The sequence below is a fragment of the Enhydra lutris genome, unplaced genomic scaffold, assembly GCF_002288905.1.
Source record: "Enhydra lutris kenyoni isolate GAN:26980312 unplaced genomic scaffold, ASM228890v2 scaffoldscaffold56, whole genome shotgun sequence".
NCBI classification, from domain to species: domain Eukaryota; kingdom Metazoa; phylum Chordata; class Mammalia; order Carnivora; family Mustelidae; genus Enhydra; species Enhydra lutris.
In genome coordinates, this window is record NW_019154140.1 from 7,399,249 (window position 1) to 7,409,377 (window position 10,129).

The 10,129-nt window shown below is 40.3% G+C and overlaps 1 protein-coding gene across 3 annotated transcripts in view; it reads right to left on the reverse strand.

Annotated features, from left to right (window-relative positions):
- The window catches only part of LOC111157900 (KAT8 regulatory NSL complex subunit 2), a 19,908-nt gene extending 10,659 nt beyond the window's left edge, over positions 1-9,249 (reverse strand). For all 3 annotated transcript variants that reach the window (XM_022519619.1, XM_022519621.1, XM_022519620.1), the window contains exons 1-7: positions 9,201-9,249; positions 8,388-8,646; positions 7,410-7,588; positions 6,770-6,884; positions 2,449-2,612; positions 2,059-2,225; positions 1,402-1,498 (exon numbers count right to left, since the gene is read on the reverse strand). In XM_022519619.1, coding sequence (XP_022375327.1) covers positions 1,402-1,498; positions 2,059-2,225; positions 2,449-2,612; positions 6,770-6,884; positions 7,410-7,588; positions 8,388-8,638 — 973 coding nt within the window. In that variant the 5' untranslated portion in view covers positions 8,639-8,646; positions 9,201-9,249. The remainder of the gene's footprint in view (positions 1-1,401; positions 1,499-2,058; positions 2,226-2,448; positions 2,613-6,769; positions 6,885-7,409; positions 7,589-8,387; positions 8,647-9,200) is intronic.
- Between the last annotated feature and the right edge of the window lie 880 nt (positions 9,250-10,129).

The following is a 10,129-nucleotide window of genomic DNA, read 5'->3' on the forward strand; positions in this document are numbered from 1 at the left end:
AAGTGGGTTAAAGCCTCTGCCTTTGGCTCAGGTCATGATCCCAGGGTCCTGGGATCAAGTCCCACGTCGTGCTCTCTGCTCAGCGGGGAGCCTGCTTCCTCCTCTCTCTGCCTGCCTCTCTGCCTACTTGTGATCTCTGTCAAATAAATAAATAAAATCTTAAAAAAAAAGAAATATGAATACTGCCAAGCTCCTCTCTAAAAAGCTTGTACCACTTAATCTTCCCACTGGCAGTATTTAGAAGGACTCATTCACCACAACCTCACCTCAACTTCAACTTGAAATTCACACATTCATTAAATATATATATACAAGTATCAAATTCACAGATTAAAAATTTTCTTATTTCCTGTTTCACTTATGTACAGTGACAATAAACTTTCCAACATTGAGCCATCTTTTGCCCAATTGTTTTGAGCATTTATCTTTGGTTTCTAATTACCTTGCGCCAAGTAATTTGTGTATTAAGGACAATAATCCTTTATCAGATATTACAATAATTAATAAACTGGTAAAATATTCAAATAAACAGAACAGAAAACAATTTTTTCCTCTCAGATGACCAAGAGAAGATTCTTTTTCTTTTCCTATTGGAAAAGATAAACTTCATTTCCAAATATTTTATATCTCTTGCCAGGCAAATGAAATCCAGCAAGATTTAAGCCTTTTAGATAATAAAGATCGTCATACTTAACAAGTGCTTTTACTGTGAAATTAACTTTCTTGATATCCATAATAAGGATGCACTTTCACAATCCAATAAACTCAGAAAGTCTTACAAACTGACAGTAAATGTGGTCTCATAGCAGAATCAAGAGATGCTAGGATGGTTCAAAGGCAAACTAACTGGGAGGGTGGGGAGTGGAATCATTCTATTTTTGGAAATAGTAAGTTTTCAATTTGAATGAAGTCTAAAATATACAAATTAGGGCCCTGACCATACAAAAGGATACTTCTTAAATAAAGGTCACAGTTCAGAACCGACTGTTTTCTAGTAGAAAACCTGTATTAATTGTGTGTGTGTGTGTGTGTGTGTGAGAGAGAGAGTGTGTGAGATAATTGGATTTAACACTATTCTATTTCCAGTGAAAAAGTTCTAGCATGGATCTCTGTATTTTGGAATCCTAATACTAATCTACTATAAATAAATATTAGCCCACTGCTATCTCCAATGACTCAGATATTTCTTTCTAATGAATTGACCATTACATTTCCAAAGTTTTGAAATGGCCAACAGACCATAGAAAGACATTTCTTTAGGCTCCTGTTTGAAACCAACAGCTTCAGCAAACTGCTGGCCTTGATTCAGGGCCAAAGGAAAACAAAGACCTTCAATTAAGCAAACTATCAGAGATTCCCACCAGCCGTTAGCTAGCAAATTGAACTGAATAAAAAAGATACGGGTAAGGCAATGTCTGGTCATTGGAAGAGACTGATTGGAACAACGAACATCATCCACAAAAGCCAAGCACCTCTGACTGGAACGAGTCGTGTGAGCCTACAATGGAGAAAACAGATAAATCAAACAAACCAACCATCAATAGAAAATACAGCCAACTGGAGCATCTGGGTGGCTCAGTTTGCATCCAGCTCTTTGTTTCGGCTCTGGTCACGATTTCATGAGTTGAGAGATTGAGCCCATGCCAGGCTTCCTGCTCAAAGGGGAGTCTGCTTAAAGATTCTCTCCCTCTGCCCCCACCCCACTCACATGCACTCTCTCTGTCTCTATAAATCTTACAGAAAGAAAGAAAGAAAGGAAGGAAGGAAGGAGGGAGGGAGGGAGGGAGGGAGGGAGGGAGGGAGGGACGGAGGGAAAATACAACAAATTATCTATGAGAATAGATACTTGTAACATATAAGAAAGGTACATCCTTAAAAGCTAAAAAACTCAACACATGGCAACCTCAAGATCAGCAGTCTCTGGACTCAAGTGCTCTTTTCAATTTACCCCACATCCAATTAAGTCAGATTTCAGAGCCAAGACTGTACAGTATCTTGACTATTACTCTTAGTAAACAAAGCAAATATATACCCCTTAGAGGTATAAACACAAATTACCTGTTGGGCAGCACCATCTGTGGCCAGCATTCTGCGTTCCTTCAGCTGCCTGTGTAATAAGGCTTCCACTCCATAACGCTGGCGATACCGCCGAAGACACTTCAGACGCTTTAAGTTCTCTCGTTCTTTGGCCAAAAGTCCCTCTGGTCCAGTCAGGAGACTACTACCTGATGAGTCACAACAGTCAAGATGTTATGTGCTGAGCAACCAATAAAGGATGGCTGCTCCAAATTAACAAGAAATAAACAGGGTAAATTCTGGCCATAAGATAGCTATTTTCAAAAGCAAATTCTCCTTCACTCCAGGTACCAAGACAGATAAATCTAACTATTACCAAATTCACATTGTGAACCCACAAATAGCTGGTTGGGACCAGCATAAAAAACTTACCTAGAGCTTCATGTTCCACTTTGCGATTATGTAAATAACGTCTCTTCTTCTCTTTGAGCAGATGTTGAAGTCGTTTAAACTGATCGATGTACAAAGACTGCAAACGAATTAGCTTCTCACGCATTATCAGAGCAACTTCTTCTGCTGTGTAGACACCAGCATGTCTGGAATAAAACAGAATTCAGCAAAGAATAAGAAAACACAATATTAAACCCAAGCTTAAAAGGAGAAAAGGGTAGAGAGAAAACTTAAGTTTATTATTTAACAGTAAGCCACCACTCAGACCATCACCTTATTAAATACGAATGTTTTCATACACAGCATTCGAGTTATTAAAAAACAAATAATAGGGGCGCCTGGGTGGCTCAGTGGGTTAAAGCCTCTGCCTTCAGCTCAGGTCATGATCCCAGGTCCTCGGATTGAGCCCCGCATTGGGCTCTCTGCTCAGCCAGAAGCCTGCTTCCCCTTCTCTCTCTGCCTGCCTCTCTGCCTACTTGTGATCTCTGTCAAGTAAATAAATCTTTAAAAATAATAATAATAATAATAATAATAAAGAAAATTCCTGAGCATTGGATACTAATGTATGATCTCACAATATGAAGAAGGGGAGTGGTTTCGTTATTTTTCCCAGTTATCTGCAGTTAAGAAATGAAGATTTCGAACATTAAAATTTTTTATTGATCTACAATCTTATTCAATTTCATAATTCGTAATTTAGTCACTTAGCAGTCAGGATAGCTTAAAAGTATTCAATTTAATAATATTACTATCTTAATACAGTTTAATTGAAATACAAAAAATAGTAATTTCAATTTCTAATTTAAAATATATTCCTATATTGGAATTTACATGAGCCCTCAAAACACTGGTCCACAGTGGCTATTCACTGTCCCCAGCTCATTTTCTTGACAAATTTCTCAAAAATATAGCACCCTGGGGTGGCCCCTAATTGCCAAAGATCTAGATCCACATCATCTTTACTAAGCTTGGCCACCAATTATAAACATAAGAAGTTATTCCAGTGATTATGATTAGGTCACATAAGCAACTAAGTTAAAGAAGCAATTTAACTAGAGACTTTCCTGATTCTGACTTAAGTCTAAATGAAAAGATTAACTGCAAATTTAAAAGATTTTTGGTTCCATTAGCCTTGTATGATCATTAAATAACCGGGAAGAGGACATTAGATATATACTTGACTTCCTATTTTCATATTTTAACTGAGTAAAAATTATATCCTTTATTTAAAACCATACATACAAATTATGTACTCAAACTAATTTGAAATACAAATATTACACCTTCTTTAAAAATTATCTGTTAAGCCATTAAAACACACAGAATAAATAGAATTATTAACTTCAGGACCGAAAGCAAGTAATCTCTCCCCAAAACCTTTCTCGAATATAAATGGAAGCCAATATTACCTGTGCATTAAGTACAATTACAAAGTAGTCTGAAGTAAAAATACCAAATTAAGAACCAAAACATGATGAATAAAAACTAGCCAATTATACAAATGACAAAATCTAAGACTACCAGAAAGTTGTGAAAAGATTTTAAAAATATCTGAAGTCTAAATAAGATAACTAATTTGCATCTTCAGGAAAACAGGTTTGTTGCATTAGTATGTTTGCAAACCTAAACTATTGAGGACTTAACCTAATGTTAATTTTGTTAAAATGAAATTAACTTCATTGTACCCTGCCAGAAGAGAATTTAACCAACAGTCTGGGGACTAGAATTTATAAATGGAAAGTCACTATAATTAGAATTTACTACAAATCACTGGGGGGAGTGGGTCATTTATTTAAAGATGGATGTTTCAGGGGCACCTGGGTGGCTCAGTGGGTTAAAGCCTCTGCCTTCGGCTCAGGTCATGATCCCAGGGTCCTGGGATCGAGCCCCGCATCAGGCTCTCTGCTCAGCAGGGATCCTGCTTCCCTTCCTCTCTCTGCCTGCCTCTCTGCCTACCTGTGATCTCTATCTGTCAAATAAATAAATAAAATCTTAAAAAAAAAAAAAAAAAGATGGATGTTTCAGATATTCACAGCTAGTTACTAAAATTACGTACCAACTTCCTTTACTCTGATATTCACAAATTTAAGTCAGGGTTTTATTACTTGAATTCATCTTCAAAAAAGAGGGAGCCATCTTATATTCTATTAAATAATGTCTCTTGGGGTGCCTGGGTGGCTCAGTGGGTTAAAGCCTCTGCCTTCAGCTCAGGTCATGATCCCAGGGTCCTGGGATCAAGCCCCAAATTGTGCTCTCCGCTCAGGAGGCAGCCTGCTTCCTCCTCTCTCTCTGCCTGCCTCTCTGCCTACTTGTCACCTCTGTCAAACAAACAAACAAACAAATAAATAAATAAATCTTTTTAAAAAGGAAAGATTTAACAATTAGTCTTAAGCTAAAACTTCACCAGTGCAGGATGTTGTTGTAAATGAAGTCCTCAGGTTCCTTTTTACAAAGCAATTAAGTAAATGGTTACTTTGAGGAAAATCACATAGACATACCTAAAGGTGAGGAAGAAACTATACCAATATTAATTCTAGTCAGGATAAAATCTCTAATGACATCATCATAAACAATAGAAAAGCAGCCTTCTGAAAAACCAAGTGAAGAGGATGTATGCTGGGCACGTGAGTGGCTCAGTGGGTTAAGCCTCTGCCTCGGGCTCAGGTCATGATCTCAGGGTCCTGCATCAGGCTCTCTGCTCAGCAGGGAGCCTGCTTCCCCCTCTCTCTCTGCCTGCCTCTCTGCCTACTTGTGATCTGTCAAATAAATAAAATTTTTTTATAAAGATATATGCTGTTGTTAATGATTCAAAAAATGGTCCTAGTAACAACAAAACACTGTCACCAGAGAGGAAATTAAAAGAATTTCATTAAATAAAGACTTATATTAAATTTAAGACATCGGTACGTAACCTTATTAACAAATTTAGTATTAGAAGACATTTAACAACTCTACTGACATCCCTAAAAATGCAAGTATTTTAGGAGGCCGAAGTTCTTTTTGGATCATCTCATAGCGGAATTAAGAGAAACCTTATACTTAGTTGCCTACTTCATTTTCCCCTTTGAATATTCCTTTTAGGAGAAATTGACATCAAGTACCTAGTCCTTTTAACACTTATACATCTCATAAAATTAAGTGGTATTTTTAAGTTACACCAGCATAAATATGTCCCCTAGAGACTGATCCACTCTAAATTACTACTGACAAAATCAAGTTTTTGGACCTTCGAAGCTGAGTTATTTACCACACCAAAGGACAGTCATTTTGTGACTATAGAGAGCATAAACCTCTTCAAAGTAGCAAGTCTGGAATTTCCAGAAGCACAACTGGGTGGGTGGGGGTGGGTGTTTGGTATAAAGTTACTGCTGTGAGAGAATCCTGCCAGGTAATGAACACTCCTTTCTTTTCAAAGTACTTAGATGAGACTTTCCAAACAAGTACTTCCTAAAGAGCTGACTAAATTGACATTACTCAAGAAAAATACATGAAATTAATTCTACTTTGAAAATGTAAACCTAAATGACTTTTTATGACGAGACCAGAAATTCATTATCCCTTGTACTATTTACTTCTATGCAAACTGTCAACGGAATTGTTGAGACAGTACACAGAAAGAATAAAGAAAACAAAAAAGGAAAAAATTAAACTAAACCCAAACCATGAGACAGAAATATGAGATTGGGAGTGGCAATGTTTTTTTCCTACAACTCCTTAGGTGATCATGGGCTAAGTAAAGAGTAGAACCTTAGTTAAGATATAATTAGCTGATCACTCACTTCTGGGATCCTAAATCAGTTTCTCTTTCTTAGGCATGAAACAAAAGGAAACTCCTGAACATCTTCTTATTTTTCTACCAGGGAAAAAAAAACTCATAAAATGTAAATTTGCAAAAAAAAAAAAAAGTAGTTATTCAAATACAGTAACATTACTGTTCCTGAGGTTTAAGCCAGGAATCCATTTAAATCAATTTCCTCTTCTCTAACTGATCGAAGCATTTCTCAACCGACCTCCTGTTATGTCCAAGAAATTTCCTATTTTCTCCCCTATACATTTTCATGTGTAGAATTTGATACCCAAAATTTTTCCAAATTCCCGACTTCCAAAAAAGAATAAAATCTTGCTGTGCAGCAAGACAGTGATGAACCAGGACACTTTAAAATACAGAAGCTATTACTGTTCACAAATAGCTAAACTCTCTTCACCCCTCCTAGGTTCTTTATCTATTAAAAGCATGCATTATTGTAGTCCACATTCTAACTACAAAAAAAATTTTAAAGTCTTATGTGGAGTTACAACTTACTTTAGGGGATCTTCTTGATCACTGTCTATGCTATCAGCTTCACTGTCAGGGTCACCTCTCCATGTCTGATCCACAGTAATGGGTTCCTGCTCCCCATCACTCCAGCTGTCTTCATCTGAGGCAAGGAAGGGAGAGCAGCCATTAAGACTTCCCACCTCTGTAACTCCACCACACAGAACTAGATTACTTAACCCACCAACCCAAACATTAACATTTAAGAGAAACAAACAAACAAAAACCCCCAACAACTTAATACAAAGGCACCGGCAAATAAAACTGGCTTGTAAAAATATAACCCAAGTAAGGTTACTTAAAACATAAATAAAGTAACCGTGCCCTCAAAAGGACAGAGAGGTCAACTCAAAATTATTCTTGCTTCCTGAAATTACCTTGCCTAACAAAGACAAGCATAAAAATGGCAATGAAGGAAACAGTCATAAACTCAAGACAGTAAATCCAAGTACACACTACCTCAAACCGAAAAGAACTGGTGAACACAGCAATCCTGGAATTCTCACCAAATCGTCAATGAATTACAATTTTATTCTATTATCATGTGTATGTTAAGGCACTGTGCTAAACCAAAATAAGTTCTTTAACTTACTTTTTCCTTTTTCATTCTAGGAGAAAAGATTCTTACCCAGAATTCGACTAGCTTCACTGCGGCTACTTTCTGGAGTTTGAGACCCCAGCTCTGTCTTAGCGTAAGAGCTTAGCTGGCACAAGAGTGTTTCACCCACAGGCCCTGGATTGGTCTTCTTCATTTGAGCATGAAGTGCCAGGGCATTCCTACGGGCATGTTCAGCGCAGAAAGACACGCTAAGGAGACAAAATATTAACATTTTATACTCAGGTCCTTTCTTGAAAGAGTTCAACCATTTTCACAGTCACTAGTCTTTACATCATTTTTAGGAAATTAAAATAACTACTACCTTCATTTATAAGTTAAAAAGGCCAGGAAGGCAGAGTAATTTAACCGGCCCAATGTCAACTCATTTGGTCTTACTAAGGGGACATGCAGGTAGCATAATAATCTGGCACTTCATTCATCAAACTAAACATCCCAACTATAAAAATGCTGACATCACCTTAGAACAAATCAAAGAGATCCACTTGCATCTCTCAAAAATTGTTTCTGATAACTCTACATTTTACTTCAGTATCTATCCACTGAAGGTAGTAAGATATAAGGCACAATTTTAAATCCAAAATATACATGCAGAATTAACTAGCCAAGTTATGTTTCTGCATGAATACTTTTGCTTCAATGATGAAAGCTATGAAGCCATTCCCAGAAGAATGCACATATACACAACTTAACAAGGTTCAGGGATGACCCAAAGGGCCAGGGACCCCAGGGTTAAGAATAATCTAGAATATCCCCTTATTTTATAGACAAGGGAAAAGGTCTAAAGAAATTAAGTGAGTGCCCCAACTGGAAGTGGCCTCTTTGCAGTCTTCAACGGTTTGGGTGTTTTCGTTTTTGTTTTCTTCTCCTCAAAGATATATCCATAACCCCAATTTTACAAAAACTCCAGCTATTCACAAGGCCACAATATCCACCTCCCCCTCTCGTTTTAAAACTTAAAAACGATATAGATTATCTATACATATATACCCATCTTTCTTCTCAGGCTTTGGTGCAGCACTGGGACATCTTTTTCCATTCTTCGTTGATATATAACTACACTGCTTGAAGGGTGCATTCTTGTCTTCAAGGATATGCTTAATGCAAAACTCCTGCCCCTCCAAGCGAGGTTGCGAGCATGGGCGATGAGTGAATGAACAAGACAGGGGTTCCTGGGACCTGGGCACTGGGGTGATCCTCCCCCGATTGGTCGGCAAGACGTGGATCCGAATCCTGTTCATACCAAAACCTGCAGGGTCACACAGATCAAAAAGCCCTTACCCTTCCCGAAAATTCCTGCTCCACGACATCCGGGCCGACCCCGGGGAGTTTCCAAAAGACTGGCAGAAGTCACACTCCGTAACTGCCCTCCTCCCACGTCTCCCAGGCCACCAGTCCATCTGTCTCACTTCATTTTCTCCCCCATGCCCGCCGCCACCCGAACCACCAGCACGTCCTAAGTATCCCGGGCTCGCACGGCCGCCGCACGAGCCGGGAGTGCCCGCCCCACGCGGCGGCAGCAACGCCACAGCGCCGCGCCGCGCCGGGCCTCCGCCTCCCTGCACGCCTTCTTTGTCCCGGCCCGCCTCAGAGCTCACGGCTGGGCCCTGCCCGTCCTCGGCCGCCCGTGCAAGCGCCATTTTGTCCTCCGGCTCCGGGCACCAGAGAATCTGGCTTCTGGAAGCCTACAGAAGGAAAGCAACCTCGACGTTGACTGGGACGAAGTTGCAGCTCGAAGACGGAAGAAGGGGAGAAGCAGCAGCCTAACTGCGGTAGCGAGATTAAGCAGCACCGCCATCTTACCTCTGCCGCCGCGCCGCACCGAGCCGCTAGCTCTCCGGGCGCGCCACCCGCGTCTAACTCGACCCCGCTCCTTTCCAAGCTCCCAACCCCTGATTGGCTACTGTGCCCACGGCTGTGTGTCACCATTGGCCGAGGCGTGTACCTATCACGGCCGGGGGGGGCGGGGCGCTGAGAAAAAGCGCGGCTGGGGTGGCTAAGACAATCTGTCCATCAGTCAGCAACTCCGCCCCAGGGAGAATGAGGTTGACCGTACGCTGGCTGCGGGAGTCGCTCACGCTGCAGGGCTGTGCTTCCAGTTCGCGGCATGGCTGGTTTTCAGGCTGCTTTTGACCGCTGTGTAGACGTAGGCTGCTATTACCTCACCACCCTGACAAAGCGAGTAAAAAATCAGACATGCAGAGGCCAAAATAGCTGTACAGTTGACTCTTACAGTTTATACAGGAAAAGGCTGTAGTTTTCTTTTGTGAGCAGTTCATTTATTGAAACATTGAGTATTTACGGAGCCTGGGGAATTTATAAACACTTGATTTTTCAGAGCAACCCTGATTTAAGGGGGCTATTATCTCCAGTTTTACAGTTAAGATAACCGAGGAACAGAATGGTCCTATATCTAGTTATGGGAGAAGGAGGTGAATGTTGTGAACCCAGCCCTCATTCTTTATCCCTCCTCTCATATAGTATAGACCATGACCGAGAATAAGGAAATACGAGTTCCGGTTTAGGCCCAGTTTCTCTAAAACCCTCTACGATTTCATGCTAAATAAGGCAGGTATATAGAAATGGCAAACATGGGTGCCTGGGTGGCTCAATGGGTTAAGCCTCTGCCGTCAGCTCAGGTCATGATCTCAGGGTCCAGGGATCAAGCCCCTCAGCCGGGAGCCTGCTTCCCCCTCTCTCTCTGCCTGCCTCTCTGCCTACTTGTGATCTCT